At 40.0% G+C, this 22730-nt stretch overlaps 1 protein-coding gene across 1 annotated transcript in view; it reads left to right on the top strand.

The window, feature by feature from the left end:
• The window catches only part of LOC144766764 (solute carrier family 22 member 7-like), a 383697-nt gene that overhangs the window by 283424 nt on the left and 77543 nt on the right, over nt 1-22730 (top strand). The window contains exon 8 of the mRNA XM_078650508.1: nt 6968-7076. Within this exon, the coding sequence (XP_078506634.1) occupies nt 6968-7076 (109 nt within the window). The remainder of the gene's footprint in view (nt 1-6967; nt 7077-22730) is intronic.

The following is a 22730-nucleotide window of genomic DNA, read 5'->3' as shown; positions in this document are numbered from 1 at the left end:
CTGGATACACAGCTGTTTAATGTGCAGGGGGTTGAAAATAGCGAGGGCAAGACGCCATATATATATATAGTCAAAATAATGAACACACCAGACACCTTTAGCAAGCTTAGGATGTTCTGAGACAGATAAGAGTCCGATTGAGGATCCAGAGTGGTGGGAGCCATTGGCAGCACCTATAGGGATTACAATAGCAGCCAAATTCTGCATAACACAATTCAAATACCTGCACAAGCATACTATACCAGAGTAAAACGTCTGCACATCAAATGTGACTTCTCACCTATGTGTCTTTAATGCCAAACTCAGGAGGTGGATTTGTTGCACACAGTTGAAATGCCCAAAAGGGCATATGCAATGAGGTCATGGACACATGAATTACACTTGATCCCCGTACTGCACTTTTAATTATCATTGATTAACTGGGTCTCACAAGGTGCCAGAACATAGTACTCAGCCTGGGCCTGATAGTAGTCAAATGTCCATGATTGATGCACTTCAACCCCACCAAGTGTCATCAAATGGAAACATGGTCTTGACGATCGCAGGATGTTGGAAGAGCCTGGAAACAAAGCAAGTGGATGCCCTTGCAAACATTGGCTTTCCGAAGCTCGGTACTACAAACACAGTACATTCCCTTAATATGGGGCGGACTTTACACTAGCGGTGAACAGGATTGACATATGCTGCATCGCTTGCTGTTTCTTCGTACATCTGCAGATTATTATTGCCTATGCACAATTTTTGATAATTATGCTGTTGCTGTAGGAGTGGCACTTCATCCTCCTTCTTGATCAACTACAATTCGAGCCCTGACGAAGTCCCCTTGGGGACGAAACGTGTTGGCTGAGGCCTTTTAACGTTTATAATAAAGAAACTTTTTCCAAATCACTTTGCTGTTACGGACCAGTTCTTTCCGTGCACCATCCTTCACTTATGTAAAAGTATTGGGACTTGAGCCCAAGATTGCAGTTTTGACAACCTTTCCTCCTCAAAGAATCTCTACTGTAGTCAACTCTGCACGAAGCAGATACTGTTATACATGACTGATCCTCAAGGTATATATTGCAGAGACACTGGAGACCTTTACTTGTTGAGTTTAATGATTATATTGATATTAATAATGATTGCTTTCAATATACTGTACAAGGAGGCGATTATGGAAAACCTCCTTTTCGGTTCTGTATTCAGTTGCTATGTGCTTCAAATAAATACAAATACATTTATTAAAAAAATCCAATCATGGCAACCAGATATATGTATTTGTAAAGTTTTTAAGTGAAAAAGCTCTAAGAAAAGCACCACATCTATCAGTGTGGTTACCTGCAAACAATGCCCCAGGTTGAGGTGGACCGCGATGTACAGAACACCAGATAACAGTATTGATTGATCGCCGGTATGTCACTATTCCCTTCGTACTTACATCCTGATTACAAGTTGTATGGTATGGATTAACAGTAAAATCACATGTAATGTTATCATTATGAGTACTAAATCTGCATCATAACTGTGCAGTTATGAGTAAAACCCCATGGAATGTGGAATTACCACGTGGGACCACTTTTTATATTTGTAAAACCCAGACAGCATTTCTAAAATCATTTACCACCTGGTCTAAGTACTAGGGGTAGGAGAAGTAGGAGAGAGATGGTTTTGTCTGGTAGGTGGCAGCGCTCAAGGGTTCCCTGTCAAAAATAAATGGGGTATAAAGCGTTGCTGCTGCTGCAGCCGAAGCCATGTTTGATTATTCCAGCCGGTAGTTTCAAGCATGATTCTTTCCTAGAAAAACTGGTTGTGGAAAGATCTACCAATGCGGAATTAGGTGGAACAAAATTAAGTCACTCAAATTTAGAACCATAGTGTTTTTTTCCCTGGAAGTAGATCTCCTGCTACTTGGCAATGTTGAACACTGTAACCCATACAGTCCTCTTGAAGTTGGATGCACATTTGGCCAGGCCCCACTGAAGCCGATGGTTTTAGTAGGAAAAGTTCTAAGCGGGAAGATTCAAATTTTGTGGCTGCTGACGTCTGCTCATCGACCAGATACTTTAAGTATCTTTTAACAGTCAAAGTTTCTATACTGGGATTTAGTCTCCATTTTTGGAGCTCAAGTCTGAAAGTTGTATCCCGGCATGATTCCCCAAATCCAGATACGTTAGCTACAACGGTCTGCTGAATCCTTCTTTTGAGTGGCAAAAATCTCTGAACAGGACCAACCTGATTTTGTTGCTCTCCATGATTTTGGGTTATCAGATTGCCTTGGTGTTTAATGATTTATGGTTAGTGGTTGTGGTTCATGCTTGATGGTTAGTCCCAATCCTCCTGAGGTTGAAACATTTCCATGTTTCAAGTTTATTCCTCTTGGTCACATCTAAGGGTCCCAGGACCTCATAGACATCACTTAGGACGTAAGACTCACTCAAGCAGAGACTACCAGCACAGTCCAGTTGAGGTCCACCTGCCGGCAATGCTCAACAGGTCCCTTCCACGAAAGGCCTTTTGCAGCTTATTTTGTGCCATTCGGGAGGTGAAACAACTGACCCTTGAAATCAACTTCTCAATCTTCAGTAAAGTGGAAGCAGGTTATACCCCTCAGGACTCCTTACAGATTACAGACAGCACACATCTTCCTTTTCTGCTCTTCCACAGGTCCAGAGGTAGTCAGAAGTGCTGGGAGTGAGGTGGCACATTTGTTCAGTCCACTAGCCAGTGGGTGTAGATGACTCCCTGACCAATGGGAAGAAAGATCCCTAGGTTAAACCTTCCTCCTTTTACAGCACATTATGTTTGCCTTACTGCAAAGTATCCAACAGTATACACCTTCTACAGAAAATAAAGATTGCAGAACCCTTCTCTCCTTGGAGGTGACTTGTGGCCCACCAACTGGTGAGTCCATGACAATAAGCAGCCTCCACCTAACTAACTACAGTAAACTGGTTCTGGTACCAGCCTCAACTGTGAATTGGGTCAGGGGAGGTTTGAATATATCATGGTTTCAAAAGGCTCCTCTACTCCAGGTCTCACTTTACAATAAACTATGAAGTGACAGGCCTCTTCCTGGTGGATTTCAAGTTGATGTAGCATGGACCCTAGCCATTGGCTTTACCTGAGATGAGCGGATCACGCTCTGGGAACCGTTTCACATCTACTCAAGGGAGGAAGAATTGGCTGGGAGGTCAGCCCAAACTGCCTAATTCCAATTAACCTACTAAAGCTTTAGCCAAGAAATTGTAACTTTCTAAATGTTAAATTTACTGAATATTTGTCGAAAACCCAATTTCATCTTCGAATTGACCATTTTGTGTAAATATCAAAACGGTGGTCGAATGAACTCTGGAGTTTTTTCTAATGCAATGGTATGAAATTAGCTTTACATATTGACAAGGCCATAGTACATATACAGTGAAAATAGCTTTTGCAGTCTACACACTGCAGTCATATGTTAACCTTTAATTTCTATGTGTTCCACTTTTCAGTTTTAAGCACCTTGCCTGGAAGGCTGCAAGGCTTAAGTAAGGGTGACTTATTTAGTAGTTAAAAATAAGGTTTTCACCTGTCAAAAAGGGTATTGTTGATACGTTCAGCTGCAGGTTTCTAAGCTACAGCTGTCTAGCTGTGCCTGTCAGCCTGAAACAATATTTTCCTGATCAGCCAAGTGTATTGCAAAACACATGCTACAATTCACTGGTAGCAAATGTGTCATGTGTTAAGACATCAGGAAGATGCATTGGATAGCAGTGTCCCAGAGTACAAAATTCAAAGACTAGTAACATCAGTTACAAATAGAGGTGATCACACATAAGAAAGCTACTGATTTTATTTTATTATTTGTGCAAAGTGGATTAAGTTACACTTGACGCCTGATTCTGAGAAGTTAAAAATCAACAAAGATACACAAAATCACAGAATGGATGTACAAAATGTGTTATATAGCAACACGGGATGAGATTTAATTTAAGACAAGAAGTAAATAAAATTGCTTTAAAGATATTTTGGCAAATTTCCTTGCGCTATATTGTGCATAAGATATTACTCTAAAGTTTTATTATAGCCTTAAGAGCCCGATGTAGCAGGCTCTATCAGCCATTCAAAGCCTGCTACCTTCGGCTCAGGCCTTTAACAAGGGAGCTGGCCTTTAATGGTCAGCAGGGCCCGCTAAAAAGGCTCTAAGGATTTTAGGACAATCTGCCCCAAGAGAGCAGAATATTCTAATTTGTAAAAACAAAGGCCTCACGGAGCCTGAGGGGTTTTAAATCCCCTTGGTCTCTGAGAAGCCTTTGTTTACAGAAACAGCTGTGAAAAGAAAAAAATATATTGGAATGTTGCTTTCCGGGCTTCTACCATTCAGTCGAAGCTAGGAGCACTCCATTGCCTTTAATGGAGCGGTCAACATTCCAAGGGTATATATTTGTCTTATGTTCTTTTAACTTGTCTATACAATAATTGGTCCATGTACACTAATTGCCTATGAAATACACTGGATTATATAAACATTCCTGATACAGCAAATTATGTCCTAAAATTCAAGTTGTTAATCCATTAGACAAACTAGGAGTAGTTGGTGTCGGTGCACAGACATAATATCGACTCCACAATATCGAATGGACAAAATATCGAGTTTTAAATATCGTTTGGAGAAAATATCGACAGGACAGAATATCGACAGCCAAAATATTGTTTTTAAGGTAAGTGAAGTAATATCGACTGTAAATAATATCGAAAGAAAAAAATATCTTTTTTTATATAATATGTAATTATTTATAGTGTTTTTATGTTATAATATGGGTGAAAAGTGTCATTTTATGTTATAATTATTTTTAATTAATGATTTTTTAAAAATTATTGTGTAATTTTATTCTGTAGCGGGTTGTGGGTTTATAGGGGAATAGGGTGGGAAGTAATTTAATTATAATTAATTAAATATGTAAATTTATTAATTGGTAGTAATAATTAATTAATTGGTAATTAAATATTATATGTTAATTATTTAAAATTTAATTGGTAATTAATTTAATTTAATTGATTAATTGCTAATTATGTAAATTAAAATAATGTATTTCCTGTAGCGGGTTGTGGGTTTATAGGGGAATAGGGTGGGAAGTAATTTAATTTTTATTTATTAAATATGTAAATGTATTAATTGGTAGTAATATTTAATTAATTGGTAATTAAATAATATTTGTTAATTAATTAAAATGTAATTGGTAATTAATTTAATTTAATTGATTAATTGCTAATTATGTTAAATTAAAGGGGTATTTTTAGGGTTCAGGGTCAGTTTTTAGTTTTTGGGTAAAGGGGTATTTTTAGGGTTCAGGGTCAGTTTTTAGTTTTTGGGTAAAGGGGTATTTTTAGGGTTCAGGGTCAGTTTTTAGTTTTTGGGTAAAGGGGTATTTTTAGGGTTCAGGGTCAGTTTTTAGTTTTTGGGTAAAGGGGTATTTTTAGGGTTCTGGGTCAGTTTTTAGGTTTTTGGGTAAAGGGGTATTTTAAGGGTTCAGGGTCAGTTTTTAGTTTTTGGGTAAAGGGGTATTTTTAGGGTTCAGGGACAGTTTTTAGTTTTTGGGTAAAGGGGTATTTTTAGGGTTTAGGGTCAGTTTTGGGTTTTTGGGTAAAGGGGTATTTTTAGGGTTCAGGGTCAGTTTTTAGTTTTTGGGTAAAGGGGTATTTTTAGGGTTCAGGGTCAGTTTTTAGTTTTTGGGTAAAGGGTTTTTTTAGGGTTCAGGGTCAGTTTTGGGTTTTTGGGTAAAGGGTTTTTTTAGGGTTCAGGGCCAGTTTTGGGGTACAGGGGTACAGTGTAAAAATAAAGTAAAATTAAATTTACATTAATTTAATTTAATGAAATTAAATTAAATTAAAATATATTTAAATAATTTTAAATACTTTAAATTAAAAAAAATTATTATATACTTACCAATACTTACGTTGTAATGGTAGTGCGTTGTAAAAGTTGCGTTGTAACGTCATATATCCACTGTTGCACTCTTTGCAGTGGGAATAGTAATTTTTACTCTTTTGTATTTGTACGTTAATAATATTGGCTATTATTTAATTAAATTTTGTTACTATATATATATATGTTTTAAGAAATATGATTAAAAAAATATTATTTTTTTACTTTCATTAATTATTTAATTATTAAAAGTTATTTTAAGTATTGTTAATTATATTTTAGTAATTAATTTTTTATATTAATGTAATTAAACATTGTTTTTATTAAAGTCGATATTTTTTACAACTATATTTTTGTTAACGATATTTTGCACTCGATATTTTTGTACTTACCTGTTTGTACATACAAACTCGATATTTTGGTTGTCGATATTTTCTCGTCGATATTTTGGGTAGTCGATATTTTGGTAGTCGATATTATTTCAGTGATCCGTTGGTGTCGAATGGGCCCGATTCACAGAACTAACTTAAGACAAAATCCTAAATTTACTACCATTTTGGTATTCACAGAAGACACTTACTCATTTCGGTATTCACAGAAGTTAGGAGTCCTAACTTTAGGACTCATAAATGCCTTCTGTGAATACCAAAAGTCTTAAAATGAGGATTTTTCTCAATTTAGTAGTAGTAAAGTTGAGAAAAATCCTAATTTTAAGACTTTCGGTATTCACAGAAGGTATTTAGGAGTCCTAAAGTTAGGAGTCCTAACTTTACTACTACTAAATTGAGAAAAATCCTAATTTTAAGACTTTCGGTATTCACAGGAGGCCTTTAGGAGTGCCGAAATGAGTACCGAAATGAGTAAGTGCCTTCTGTGAATACCAAAATGAGTAAGTGCCTTCTGTGAATACCAAAATAGTAGTAGGTTTAGGATTTTGTCTTAAGTTAGTTCTGTGAATCGGGCCCAATAAGCTGATCTATACTATTCTGTTTTTTGATAGTCTGTCTAGGTTTGGATAAAATTATTAACAACATTTTATTACCTTTTCTTTCTCTTCTTCTCAACGGTACCCATTTCCAGCTCTGAGCCCTCTGCGAACAACAATTGCGACTTTAGGGCAAGGTTTCTCCGGCGCTGCCTTCATGGTCCTTTACCTGTACACCGCCGAGCTCTACCCCACTGTCCTCAGGTATGGCTAAGCACTACATTCTGACATTCGTGATTGATAATTTGGGGAACACCAACACCAAGAAAACATAAAAGATTAAATTAATCCTCAGTCTCCAGTAGTATGTTTATCTGGGTTGCATTGAGAATCTGCATGTTGTGCGTGGTCTAGTTCATGATTCCCTCCATGCGCGAAGTTGGCAAAGTTTCTGCCAATCAACCAGATTATCATGCCATAAATCCTAAAATAAAGGGCCTCATTTACAATATTCTGATGCAGGGCAACGCTTCCAACCTTACTGCTGCGATACCGTGCGCCAAAAGAAAAGGGCGCAAATGTGCTGTAACTACAAGATATGGGGCATTCTTGTGTTTTCCCCTGCGGTGGTGCACAATGGACTGTCATGCACCATGGTGCAAGGGTGTCAGCATTGTAGGGGAGATTGTAGCACAGATAGAAAAAGGAAAAATGAAGAGAAATAGAGGTATTTCTACTTGTTATGCCTCATTCCCAGTTCTAAAAAACCTTGTACATTTGGGAAGGCATCAAGTTAGTGGCAACTGCAATAATTACAGGTATATTCACATATTCTAAAGATTCAAGTTACAATGAGTAGTATTTAAATTTACATGAAAAAAGGTTATAAAAGATAGGGGAATGTGATCTTGTATTAGAGCAGGATTTATCCAGTTTCAAAGCTTGCAGTCCTGTAGTTACACCGCTGACACTATTGTCAGCGCTCAGGCCTGAGGTTTTTTTTAACACTGTATATCTTATCTCAAGAACACAGACAGGGTTGAAATTATTGATTTTTGCAAGGAATAGTGGTAACTTTAAAACAACAGGTTGTTTTTTTATGTATGAGTTGTGCTTGGCTGGAGATTTCAGCATTGTGGATCACAGCACACCTGACACATTTATGATGAATAGGTTACTCAGAAACAAACTGCAAAGTGCACAGCCAGAAAGAACAGGTACAAATATATATTTTAGCAGTTGAAGGATGCACAGATAAGAATATAGGAGAAGGAAAGAGTTAATATCTCTACATATGTTGTTTATTCTGGCAGTCAGTATCTTGACACAACAGGTTTGATTTTAAGGTTATAGTACAAATGACATACAATAAAGTCTGGTCCCTAAGTATACTGATTGATATTACAGTGGCCATCTTCTCTTTGTATTTTCTTTGGCAATGGACTCATGGTAACTCTTATCTCCCCACCCTTCTCTGCAGCTTTACAAAACCTCCCAGACATATGCTAAGGCAACCACCAAGTAAATAAGGTTACCTCCATGAATCTGTTTCAGGACACTTACCAGCAATTCAGATTCAGGTCTTCCACTGTTCCCTCCCCATCAAAAACAAATGCCCCAGGAATGAAGTTCCCAGGGCCCATAAAGTGATGGTGGTACCATAACCATCTCCCTTTTAAAAATAATAATACGACTGCAGGGTTTGGATCCCCAGGTCATTTCCAGGCTCGGGCAGGAGGGCAGCGTGCCCCTCTCCCTTAGACTTTGTGCATCGGCCACAGGGGATGGGGTTCCCAGGTCCACAAAGGTGCTTGGGAAGGGAGGTAAAATGCTGCATTCTGCTTATTTAAAACTTCAGCCCTGAGGGACGGGGTTCCTGGGCCTCAACAAGGCTCAGGGGGGTCACACCCTCCCTGGGTCAAAATTAGTTCTAGGAGGGGTTATTAGATTGTCATTTGATAATGTTATACTAAACATAGAAGACTGGGCATTAGGTACTAGGATATGTGTGTGCCCTAGTTGTGCTAGAAAAGATGAGCTAGCTGTAAAGGTTTCACCACAGTATGAAGGATACAGGTGGTATGTACTTTAGCACCTTCAGACTGTGAAATCTTTAGGCAAGGTTTTTTGATGACTGTTTCACAGAGTGTACACTGTTCCCAGTAGTTGTTTTTGAATACTGTTGTATTGATCATGAGAGTTTCACAGCCTGCAACAGTTTGAAACACAGTAAACTCTTGCCAAAGAGAAAACAAATGTTTACGGTGCCCACGTTTCTGCTGATATCAACTTTATTTCTTAATATACATTCATTGAGTGCCCCAGGTATAATACAGATTAAAGCTGTATGTACGGGCTACTTTCTTTGAAACTGGCATTCAGTATTTTGGTTTTCTCTCAATAATTGTGTAGAGATTGAAGATTGTAGTGAACGAGGGTTTCCCAATTATGGAGTCAATTAGGATGGCGGATGGATGGCGGACGGATGGTGGACGGGCAAAGTCCATCTGCCATCCTTTCGGAGGATGGGACCATCCGCCACAGGGGCGGAGGTCCCGTGCCTCGAATGAGGATGCACCCGCCACAGTGGCGGGTGCATCCCGCATTTTTAACATTGTCTGATAGACACCGCCACCATATTAGACCTTCTTGCGACCGCGGCGGAAAAGCGGCGGACGGTCTTCCCGTGCACCGCGGTCCCCCCGCCATTGTAATATGGCGGGGGAAAATAGGTGGCGGAAGGGCACGGATGGCAGACGGATCACCACCACCTGCATGGCGGTGGCGATCCGTCCGCCATCCTAATCGGCCCCTATGTGTGGTCAATTCTTAATGTGATCGATTGTAACTGTAAAATGTATGCTATAGGCTTAGTGTTCATATAATGCTTGCTTTTAACACCTAAGTAAGTTGTATCTGTGGTTGCAGTAGCAATTGCTGATATTTTGGAATTACTTTCAGGGCTCTAATGTAATAGTAATTTATAAAGCACTATGTAGAAAAATGAAGTTTGAATGATGTCATAAGTGATGTTATAAATCATGTTGCACAACATGCCATGAGTATTGTCATATGGAAGGTCATAAGCGTTGCATAGTCAGGGGTGTAACGTATAGTAAGCGCTATTAACTATGCTGAATTTCTGGAGTTTTTTAGTTCAAAATCCTAATGGTGTCACTGAGAAATTCACCTAATGTTAGCAGAAGCATTTTTTCAGTAAATTTCAAAACATTTTAACATTTTTTTTTCAATTTGAATTCTTGGAACTTACAGTGTTTGGTGAGTGGTTCTAGTCTCTCCACAAAGTCATCAATGGTTTCACTTAACTATAATGTCACTTTAACCTTTATTTTTTTTCAATGAATTTCTAGTTGTTTTCAATAAAAAAAAATGTATGTATATATATTAGGGGTGGGCAGAATTTGCGTTGTCGCGCTACGCAAAGCTCAGCAAAATGATAAAAAATCTCTGCGAGCACAGAGTACTGCAAACACGCGGAATTGCTTGTTCTACCCATTTGCAATGCTTTTTTCCTGTTCGTGAATGCTGTTTTAATGCTTGGGGGAAAATATCTCACAAACATGCATTTTTAAAGTGCAAACAAGCAACGAAATTCCGCAGAGCCGCAGATTTCGGCATTTTGGGCAATTTTGCGTTCTCGGCAGAATGCGAAATTACCCGAATTCCACAAATTACGCATGCAGATCGGATTTTACCGCCCAGGCCTAATATATAAGGTAGAATAACTGGATAATACATTCTGTGTGTGGACGTTATTCTGAAAGGGAATTGTTTTCGTATTGCAACTTAACAGGAAAGAGTGCACACTTTGCAAAATGTTTCAGAAACAGGGTAATATAACAACATTTGTGTTGAGATTGCCAGTCTCCTCAGTTCTTCTGATTCTCATATTGAGACATTTTCCCAGCAAGTTCATTATTATCGCAATAGCATATTTTTTCTAGGTTTCGTATGTGTTTTTACACAAAAGTTGTAACTATAATTCAAAAAAAGAATAATCAGTTTTTTAATATTGTGTGGTTTTAACTTTGAATATGTAAAACAGATTTTTTAAGTGACGGATTACTCACTAGAGTTCTATATTTTATTTTAATCTACTGTTTACAGTTATTTTTCAAATGCTTAGTATTTAATGTTAATCTGTAATACGAGAGTCATTAAAATATGGTTGTATATTCATTTTTTATTTTTTTTAAAGGTGGTGACTCTCGCGAGATGCTCGCGGCAGTCAGACACACAATCTCCTCCGTGGACTCTGAGGGGATTTGGGATTATGTTAAGAACAGTGTTTTACTGTAATTGTGATCAAAGGAACATATTAACATATTAGAGATGTTGATTATATTAGTAACATTGATTATTATTTGTTCCATTGATACATAAAGCAATAATATTTTTACGATTTCACGAGTCGCTCGTGGGAGTTGAACACACGATCTACTGTTTGGACTCCGAGTGTGTTGTACTTCTTATTCAGCTCTCGTGAGCACAAGCTCATGCACATGGAATTAGGTTAATAACAGTGTTTTCTTGTAATTCAGAGCAAATTAAGTTATTAGAGATATTGATTAGTTAGGAAAAATTGATTATGAATTGTTCCATGAAATATATACTATGATGTCTTTATTAGATGCTAATGAGGATCCAGTGGCAGCTGTACCAGCCCAGCCACCACAGACTCCTAAGGAATCCTTGGTGTGGCAGTACTTTGAAATGTGGCCAGGTGGCAAGAAGGTTTCTGCAAAGTATGTCATCTCTGAATTTTGCAAGAAGGAGTTCAACCCGGAGAACAGAAAGAAGGAGTATAGTATGAGTACAACAGGCGTGTGGAGGCACCCCAGATCTGTGCATCCATGAAGTCTTGCTTAGACAGATTTGGCTCATTCTGTGGAGCTAGACATCTCTTCAGGGGCTTCCACATCATTTGCTCCAGGAGATACTGTGCCTGCACAGGTAGTAGGTGCAGCAGCAGACAACAGCCCTGCTTATCTTAAAAAAGCACTTTTTTGCTGCCTATGTAAGCAGATCATTTTTTCATCAGAGACAAGCAGGTTCAACTTGTAGAAGGTTGTCCAAGATCAAAAGTGTCCACCAAAGCTACTCTACTCTGGCACCCACTTTTTGGAACTCTCTACCGGATCACCTAAGACTGGCAACACACTACCTTCCCTTTCGGAAGGACCTTAAAACCTTTCTTTTTAAACAGGCCTTTCCCTTGTGATATGCTCTCACTTCTCCTTAGGCCTATCAGTTTTTAGGTGTGGTGGTCACTCTCCCCCACTGGTACCCTGCCCTCCATAGCGACAAGAAACCGCTGGTGAATGCTGCGCTCAATAAATATTTTAAATTCATTCATTCAAAGCAGTAGTTTTCAGTGTTTTTAACAATTGTTCCCCAATTTTTCTCCTTTTTGTCTTACCATATTAAAAATATTTTACAGTACACAAAAATAATAAGAATGTTGTAAAACACAAAAACAATTATAGTTGTTGAACTTGTTAACAAAATCGGCTCTTTTCGGAGCTACCCTATAGTTTCATTATCTCTGTTTGTACTATTTCCCTTTTTTCCTTTCTCAAAACCTCTTGCAAGAGCCAGACAGTCCCACCATCATCAGCTGCTCTCCCGAGCCTGCACAAGCTTATTAATGACTCTCCTGAGGCTCTCACAGGATCATAGCTCAATTTGAAAAGAACCCAATAGAAACCCTCCCCTGTTTAACATGTAACTGTGAACTATGCAAACAGCAGTTGGTTGTAACCTAACCTACTTTTCTAACTGCCAAAAATCTACGAATTACATTTATGTTTTTGCCTCCCTCCCATTTTTTTTTTTTTTTTTTGTAAGTCCATATGCCTTCTGAAGCTTACTCATTCTCTTAAGCACTTCCTTTGTGGCTGAAATCTCCATACTGCACCTTGGTTTGCCTTTGGATTTTGGGCCATAGCTTCATCCACTGGGCTAAAGAATATGACATTAATTGTGGTATTGAAAAGAATAGTGGATTACCAAGCTTGCACATCACGATGATTGGTCATAGAGGTATCTATTGTTACCAAGGTTTGAGAGCATTTTGGATTGTGAGCACCCAGACCTGATGATACTGCACTGTGGTGGCAGTGACCAAGGCACAATCACAGGGGTTGCGCTTGAAATCCAAATGAAGATGACCTTTTCACAATTGATGTATCTCTTGCCTCACACTGCCTTTGTATATTCTAATACATGACAAAGGCAAAAATGGCAATGGTCGAAAGACTTTTGTCTAAAGATTGACAGGTCTAGGAGGCATGTTAATAAAACAATTTCTGCATTTCTTCATGACCATATATCATAAGAACATCCAGTTTGATATACTAGGTGTCTATAGAGAAGATGAAGTGCACTTTACTGCAGAAGGGAATAGGATCTTCCTTAATAACATCAATGAAGGCATGTAGTTCTGTGTAACTGAAAATTACACCCTATAAACACAAATGCTCTTTGCAGAGCCGCCCAATTGCAATATGTGATTCTTTCATATTATAACTCCCTTTTCTTTGTATACTGACACTCATGAGAGTTTTTCGAGAGTGTCAGCACTCAAAGGCCTGCCTCCACCTGTGTATTTGTCCAACTCTTGTGAGAATCTCATCAGCTCAAACACTTAGCATATGTCTCGTAGATAACAGCCCTGTATTCTTGGGTCTGGGTAGTAGAGTGTGCAAACAGATAATCCTCTCTGCTGCGACCTCTTCCTTCAGGCAGAGCTTCTCTACCTCTCTCTACTTTTTTACAATCCCACAAGAGTATTGCAAGATTGAACATTTTTGGGAGGAGATACAATTTACACTCTCTGGGGCCGATTCACAGAACTAATCTGAGACAAAATAAATCCTAAACTTTCTACTTTTGGTATTCACAGAAGACATTTAGTAGTAGTAAAGTTAGGATTTTGTCTTAGGTTAGGATTTTGTCTTAAATTAGGATTTTGTCTTAAAACCAAAACTTAAGACAAACTTAAGTTTAACTTAAGTTTAACTTAAGACAAAATCCTAACTGAAGACAAAATCCTAATTTAAGACAAAATCCTAACTTAACAAACAATCATAATTTAACAAAAAATCCTACCTTAAGACAAAATCCTAATTTAAGACAAAATCCTAACTTTACTACTACTAAATGCCTTCTGTGAATACCACAAGTAGTAAGTTCTGGATTTTGTCTCAGATCAGTTCTGTGAATCGGCTGTTCTTTGATTACAGTACTTATCCTTTATAGCTCCGACTACTAAGGTATGGGGCGAAAGTGGATTCTCCACTCAGAGCTTTCCAGAGCATAACAGGAGCCTATAGTTGGGTGTATGGAGAGACTAGCCTCTCCACTGACACATCTTCTCAGGTGACCAGTATATATAGTAGTTTGTGGGAGGGACTGACCTCTCTGCTCAGACTTCTCTCTCAGATGAACGGTGTGCGTAATAGGGTTAGGGGAGAGATTAGTCCCTCCACTCAGACCTCTCTCTGGGATGATCAGTGTGTATAGTAGGATGTGTGGAGGGACTGTCCTTTCTTCTGAGACCTCTCTTAAGTGACAAATATGTGTAGTAGGATGTGGAGAGGTACTAACCTCTCCTTTGAGTGCCCATACTAGGATGTGTGACGGGATTGGGCTCTCCGCTAAGATCTCTGTCTGTAATGGTGAGTTTGCATTATAGGATGATGAGATAGACTAGCCTCTCTACTGAGACTTCTCTCTGGGCCTACAGGTGTGCGAAGTAGGATGTGTGAAGGGACTGGCCTTTCTTTCTCTGGGATGATGGATGTGCGTAGTAGAGTGTGTAGAGAGACTGGACTGTCTTCCGTTACTTCTGTTGTAGTGTAGTTCCTATATTCCTAATAGGCTCTGCGCATTGGAATAATATATCCTATGTATATGACGTAGGACTTAGGTCAGTAGGTCTCTATCGAATATACTAAACTTAATTGTGAGTGCCAGCTAGAAACTTTCTCAAATAAACAAGAAGGGATTAGTTTCTGACAACCGCATAAACATGACAACTTTGTTTCTCTAGGACTAGAATAACTATCTTCAGAGTTGTGGAAACAATAGATAAGTATTTCACTCAGTCAATCATGCATGCTTCGTTTCCACAGAGTTGCAGAGAAATAGTGAGACGGGTGTTTTCACTAAAAGAATTTATTGAACAGTCTTCTTTCTCATACAAGAGAGGTGAAATGCTACAATCGTTAGACAGAATGCAAAGTATAATGCGTACAGCGTGAACATTAATGTAAAATAATATTGTAAGAGCATTGTATGGTTTCTAAGCCATATAAAAATACATACATAAATAACACAGGCTCAAATACTCAGCTAGTGCTTCTAAAATACGCTACCCCAAATTTACCTAACCTAGGTCTAGTTCGAGGAAGTTGTAAGAAGGGTGTTTTAGCATAGGTTTAGTTTTGCCAAGAATCTACCGAAGGTTTCTCTAGGTTCCTTCTAATCAGCCCCATACCTTAGAATGAAGGAGGTCTGGTATCTCTGTCTCGGGACTCGATTTCCCAACACCCTGCAAGGGGAGTCAGAAACACTGGAGCTGGATTTCTCAGCAGAGGACAGCTTCCTGATCAGTGCGTCAGCTGGAGAGTCGGCTTCCTTCGGCACTTGCTGTAGCGAGCTGCGTCAGGCAAGTGGGTCGTCGAACTGCACCGAACCACCGTGCTTTGCCATAGCAAGTGAAGGTATATTTATACCTAAAAGGTGTTTTAAGAATGCCATGTTTGACATAAAGTCAGGCATATGAACTTCATGAATAAACCCTAAGGATTAGTTGTTCATTGTAATGTAACTGAGTTCTTGGAGAAATCAATATTCAAGCAAGGGGAAGTCCCTAACGGCTTGAGCTGATTTTCCAAGAAATCGTTGTGACGTTTGGTGAATGGATGGAAGTAGCCATGCCTGTATTTGGTTAGCATGGGCTATGCCTAAATAAGGTCTGGATTTCTATGCCTATACAAGGGCAACGTGAATTGTACTCATATATGGTCATGAATCGGTAATATCCATGCGGAATCTAAAACGACATACAACACTGTCATGGATGACTGGTGAGAATAGTACAGTTTTTGGAGGGACTGGCCTCTCCGATGGGACTCTTCTTTCTCTTGAATGACTGATGTTTATAGTACAATGCGGGGACTGACTGGCCTCTACACTGATATTTGTGCGCATACCTCTCCCCACAGTGATGGTTATGCATAGTAGGGTGTGGGGATGTGCTGGCCTCTCTGCTGACACTGCTGTCTTGGATGACAGATACGCGTAGTAAAGTCTGTGGGGGAGCTGGCCCCTATTCTGTGTCCTCTCTCTTGGATGATGGGTGTGTATAGAAGTCTATGATGATGGGCTTACCTGTCTGCTTACACCTCTCCGAAGGGTGACAGATGTACAAATTGAGTATGGAGAAGAAATTACCTTTGTGCTTAGAAGTCTGTCTTGGATGACAAGCATAGAATTTAGGCTATGGAGAGAGAGAGAGTGCTCTGTCAGCTAAGACCTCTCCCCAGAATAGCACATGTGTGTAGTAGACTGTGGCTAGAGACTGCTCTCTTTGCTCTTACCTCTCATTTTGGTGATGAATGTGCAGCATGATAGGGTATACAAAAGAGTATCTCTTTACCGAGAACAGTTACTTGTTGGATTGAATGTGGGGACACCCTCAGCTCTCACTTGGACCTTTCTCCATGGAGACATGCATGCATAATAGGGTGCACACAGGGGCAGACCTCTCTGCTGAAACATGTCTCCAGAGTAACAAGTGTATAATGTAACATATGGTAAAGAACTGCCCTCTCTACATTCACAGCTGCGTATGTAGTGTGTAGTAGAGTGTGTGGCTGCAGTGCTAAAACCTCTCTCTTCTATGAGAGGTCAATATACTGCAGTGTGGACAAGGACTGATCTCTCTACTGAGATTTCACTGTTGACAAGTCACCATAGTTGGGTACCCAAACAATTAGCTTCTCTATTAACACATCACTGTAGCATAAAATATGTGCGTAGGTACAATATACATATATATTAACATGCAGGAGCCCTTTGGCACTTCCTGAAGATGGAACTGGCAGTTTTATTCAACATTACAATAGTGTAACAATATTCAACAATTAAGCAAACAAACCAGTGATAACTTTAAACTTTTTTATAAAATAAAACAATTTAGCATTACAAAACAAACACAACAACTGCATTAATAATTAATAGCAACAACTAAAATGCAAACAAAACAACCAACTTTACTAATTTATAATGTCTTCATCACCGTATGATGATCACCTGTTGTTGTTGCACTACCGCAGCCTGGAAAACAGTCTTTGGTGTGGCAGTTTTTAGTTTTGAGTCTAGCCAACAGTAACATTTCAGCAACGTTTCTCATGAGAACAGTTTTTTAAAAGGAGGTCACAAAGGATAGCTCAGGCAAAGTCAATTTGTGCTGCTGAACTGCAAAGCTCTTCCTGTGCTTCCACATCTTTCCAACCTAGATATACTGTGGCTGATAAGATGCTCACTGCCCAACAAGGCAATAATGCTGCTTGTCTTCACAAGGCTCTTTTTAGCTGCTTATGTAAGCAGACCATTTTTACTCACAGACAAGTAGACCTATGAAGCACAAATCTATGCAACATCCCATACGACCACCTATGCAATGCAAACATTTATCACTTCTCCAATTAATAGTTTTTTTCCTCACACTCCACTGAGCTATTATTTTCTGTCTTTTCAAAAGTGAGCAAGTTATTTTTCTTTTCCATAAATGTTTTCACATTGTAATTTTCTTGTTCACAACTTCTGTTTTCCATTTTCCTCCCATAAAAAGAGAAAATAACCCAAAAATGTAAAAATGACATGTAGTCAATAAATGCTAACAGTCATTCTTCACCATATTCTTTAAACTTTTCTATATCTCTAACCCACAATCATAATTTATATCTAGTGTGGCACTGACTTGTTATTTCTTTCTCCTGAAAATTCTACACCCTCAACCAGTGCATTGTTTTCACAATTAAATTATAACATGCCATCAACACTGGTTCCATGAAAGTGTATGAAGTATCACATTTGTCTTGACACACCTTTCCTAGCAGTGAGAATGGTGTTTTAGTCTAGAAAAAGCAATATCTCCACTTAAGCATCTCATAGGTGTAAAATCGTTTGTACATTAAAGTTCATGAAAAACCACTAGAGCTTGTTTTAACAGATTGCAGATTCTTTGTCTTTTAATTTGAGAAATACTGCATCTTTTACATACATATAGAATAGTTAATTTTGTACCATAATGTGCAATACTTGCTGGTATCCCTCTACATTCTAATGTCTACTTCTGAAAACCTAGATTTAGAAATCTGAATTCTGCAAACAGCTATTCAGTCAGGATATCTTGTGTAGAATAAGTTTAATATTGCAGTTGAAATTAGTTCAATCTGACATGTAGAAGTGTGAATAATAATTTTAATTTACTTATGCCACATTTTTACATTTCGAACTCACCTGAATACCATTAACAGAGATCATAATATCTACTAAATGAGAGTGATTTCAAATATATGATTGAGGTGTTGCAAAATGTTATGCCCATTAGCACTATAGAAAATCATGTCTCGGTGTAACCAGCTGAACACATTTCAGTTATAAAAGCGTACAGCAAACTGACACATTTGTCAGTTATTACATCAGTAATGTCAGTTGAAAAGTCACCAGTGATGCCATCATTGATGTTATTTAACATGTCATGAGTGATGTTTCAGTACATTTCTGAGCTTTGTTTATCAGAATCAGTCAATTCCCCTGCTGAGCATTGATTTTAAATGGGTGCAGAGGAGGACTGGAAGCAGGGCCTGGCCATTGGGCATGTGCAGCAGGGGGTTGGAACCAGAGTATGTCTGCTACTATGCTCTGAACTCAATCATGTGGTCGGTCTACACCCAGCTATGCATGGCCTCAGCCATATGTAGTGAGGGGTTACCTACAGTGCCTTGCCATCAAGGCCCTGCAAGTAAGCTCCTACAGATGACCAACATCTGCTGCACATTGTGTTTGTTTATGTGCAGCGTGGTCTGGCGCGAGGACCTGGCCTCAGGGACTTTGGAAACATCCCACAAGGGACTGGGTTTCAGGGTGGATTGACTCTTCCCTCTTTTGTGTTCTTCCAGCTTTTTTTTGAGGATGCAGGTACTGAATTCTCACCTCTGTAATGGAGGCCGTAACAAATTTACTTATGTTTCTGCCAGCCAATAAGATTGTTTCAGCTTTGTGGCTCCAATCTGTGAACCTGTAATTGTGGATCGGAGAAAAGGTTGTCTCAGTCAATCAGATTTGAGTTGTTTTTACATTTTTGGATCTACAGTGACACGCAAAGCTGGGTTTGCAGAATTTGAAAAACTGAGCAGATTAACATTTTCAACCTGAGTACCTTTTAAGACACATATTTGTCAAAACAAAACTATGGATTTACAGCACTTTTGGAATTCCCCCTATTTTTGCCGTGCTCTACAGATCTGCACAGTATTTGCCATGAAGATTCCAAAGCGAGTGTACTTCCTTTTTTTAAATTTATTTATTTATTTATTTATTCAAAGTTTTATATAGCGCAAACAAGATCCTTACGGATATCAGAGCGCTTCACAGAGACAGGGGTAGGGGCAGCAGGAATGGTCAGAGATAATGGGAGCAGTATAATAGTCACTAACATAATAGGATAACAATAATGTACAGAAAACATAGCAATATACAATCAGGTAAACAAGTAATATAAGACGGCACAAGTCATTGATCCCACTACAGAAGGGTTCAGGTAAACCTTGGATGTGTGGATGGCTTATACCAATTTCTTAGGATAGAGAGAACACTGGGTGGGGGCATCGGGAGGGTGATTCAATAATCCAAAGTGTGTCATATATTGGTCGGTAGTAAGAGAGTAGCGTAGTGGTGTCCCCATCAAGTAGGAGTATAGTGCCAAGGACAAGGTGATCAGTGGTACAAAGCGATGCAGAGTCTCTGATCCAGCACCTATAAAGTTCAGGAGATCTTGGCCAGAAGGATGGTTTTCACCTCTTTCTTGAAGAGTGCAGTGGAGGTGATAAGCCTGGTTTCAGTAGGGAGCGCATTCCAGATCCTGGGTGCCATTCCTGAGAAGGAGCGCTTGTATGTTTTTTCTTTCCGGAATCTACGAGGTTTCAGGAGTAGATTTTTTGTACTTCTATTGGATCTCGAACCTCCTGATATAGACAACTTTTGAGCCAGGTAGTTGGGTGCATTGTGGTGCACGGCCGAGTGTGTCATAACTGCAATTTTTAGCTGTATTCTGGCTTCAAAAGGCAGCCATTTTAGGGACTTTAAGTCTGGGGATATATGCAAATGTTTTCTTGAGCCAGTAACGAGTCTCGCGGCAGCGTTCAAGGAGGCTCTTAGGGGTGCTGTTGTGGATAGCGGGAGTCCGCTGAGGGCCACAATTCCGTAGTCTATGCGAGGGATGACTAAAGCTTGTACAGCAGTTTGGAAGTCTTCGGCAGGGAGGAAGGGTTTAATTTTCCTCAGTGTGTTGATTTGGAAATTAGCTCCTTTTGTGGCTTTGTTAACGTGCTGCTGCATGTTGAGCTTGGCGTCGAGTGTGATGCCTAGGGATTTCGCAGAGTCCACGATGGTAGGTTGGACATTGAGTGCTGTTAGGTTATTGAGCCAGGTTTGGGTGGTGGAAATTTTCGCCGGGGGTGAGATGAGTAGGAACTCAGTTTTCAGAGCATTTAGTTTGAGGTGATTATCGGCCAGCCAAGATTGAGTGTTAATAAGTGTAGAATTCAGAAGTTTGATGTCTTCCGGGGATTGTAGCTTTAGGTAAAGTTGTGTGTCATCGGCGTACATATGGAATTGAACATTGGATGCTTGGAGCAAGGTGGCGAGTGGTTCCATGACGAGGTTGAACAGTGTGGGGGAGAGGGAGGATCCTTGTGGAACACCTAGATCTGCAGGCACAGGTGTAGATAGCACATTGTCGATCTTGAACTTCTGAGACCGGTTATGAAGGAAGGACGAAAACCATTTGAGAACAGTTCCCGATAGACCCATTCTAGTGCTTAGCAGCTCCAGTAAGTTCTCATGTTTGACCGTGTCAAATGCTGAAGAGAGGTCAAGAAGGATGAGGAGGCAGGACTCATTGCGATCAAGGATTTGGAGGGCGTCATCAATTATGTGTGTCATAGCTGTTTCCGTGCTATGTTTCGCTCGGAAGCCTGATTGATGAGGGTTGAGGAGGTCAAATTGGTCAATGTGTTTTGTTAGTTGGAGTTGGACACATTTCTCCAGCAGTTTGGCCAGGGTGGGGATATTGGTGATGGGACGGTAATTGTTTAGGTCAGACGGGTCAGCTGTAGGTTTCTTGAGTAAAGGCGTGACTTGCCCCACCTTGAGGGAGTCTGGAATGAGACCTTGTTGAAGGGAGCTGTTGATGATTTTGGTCCAAAGAGGGAGGAGCAAGGGGATGAAGTCTTTTACAGCATTAGCCGGTAGGGGGTCTATGAGGTGATTAGAGGGCTTCAAGGTGCAGAGTAGTTTGTGTATTGCTTCCTCCGAGTAGGTGTCGAAGTACAGCCATGATGCCTTGTTTTTAGGTTGGGTGTTAGACATTCTGGTGTGGTTGGGGAATCGGCTTACATCCATGATGAGGTCATTTCTTATGTTGTCAGTCTTTAGCTTAAAGAAAGCAGCGAAGGCTTCACAGTGTGGGGTGTCGCTTGTTGTGCTGTTTGATTGTAAGAGTTGTGTCTTTGTTTGAGTCTTGATTAGTTCGAACAGCTTTCTTGGCCTGTTTTTTGCTTGGTCTAACTGGCGGCTAAAGTAGTCCGACTTTGTGCGCTTTATTTTCCTGAAGTAGGCATTTCTCTTGTTCTTAAGCGTTTTGAGATGCAGTGATGAAGGGTCAGATCTCCAGGTGCGCTCAGCCATTCGCATAGTACGCCTGTCGTCATTGAGTCTGCCGTCATACCAGGGGTTAGAAGTTTTGGTGGAGACTCTCTTCAGTTGCAATGGGGCGGCTTCATTGACTATTGTATTCATAGAGTCAAGGTAGTGGTCGGTCAGTGATTGAACAACCGAGGCACCTGAAGGGGGAAGGAGGAGATTGCCGATGTGGGGAGGCAGGGTAGTGGGTTTAAGATTCTTCATGTCCCTTTTCCAGGTTTTGGATTTGGTTGGTTGAGCCGGGTTAGGTTTAACTTTTTCGTTGATACAGAAGGAGATAATGTGGTGATCTGACCAGTCGCAGGGTTGGATCGCCTCCAGTTGGGTAGAGTCCTCTTTGGCGATGATGAGATCGAGTATCGAGCCTTTGTCGTGTGTTGGTCTATCGCATATTTGGGTGAGGTCAAGCGCATTAAGGAAAGTTTTGAGACTATTCACCACTGTGTCTTTCTGATCGTTCCAGTGGAGATTGAAGTCACCCAGGTAGACTTGGGTGGTCTGCCGACCGGCATTGGATGTGATCGTGTCCATGAGTTGTTGGGTGAATATGAGGTTGTCACCAGGCGGGTGATAGATGAGATGTAAAGCACAAACTTGTTTGCCCTCGCTGGTGATGTCGAGGCAGAGGAGTTCACAGGAAGTAAGGGAGGGGGAGGTGGCTTTAGTAACAGAGAGGTTGCTCCTAAAAATGCATGCAATACCCCCGCCCGTCTTGCGAGGCCTGTCCAGTCTAATGATGTGATAATTGGGGGGGACTAGTATGTCCATTATCGGGGTAGAGGCTTCAGTAAGCCACGTTTCAGTCAGAATGGCTAGGTCCAGATCCATTGCTGAGACGAGATCAGCGATGTCGGAGGAGTGTCTCTGGGCCGATCTGCAGTTGAGTAGGATGCATTTGAG

This window comes from Lissotriton helveticus, chromosome 1_1 (assembly GCF_964261635.1).
Source record: "Lissotriton helveticus chromosome 1_1, aLisHel1.1, whole genome shotgun sequence".
NCBI lineage: Eukaryota > Metazoa > Chordata > Amphibia > Caudata > Salamandridae > Lissotriton > Lissotriton helveticus.
Note: the sequence above shows the minus strand (reverse complement) of the source record. Positions and strands in the feature narration are given on the sequence as shown.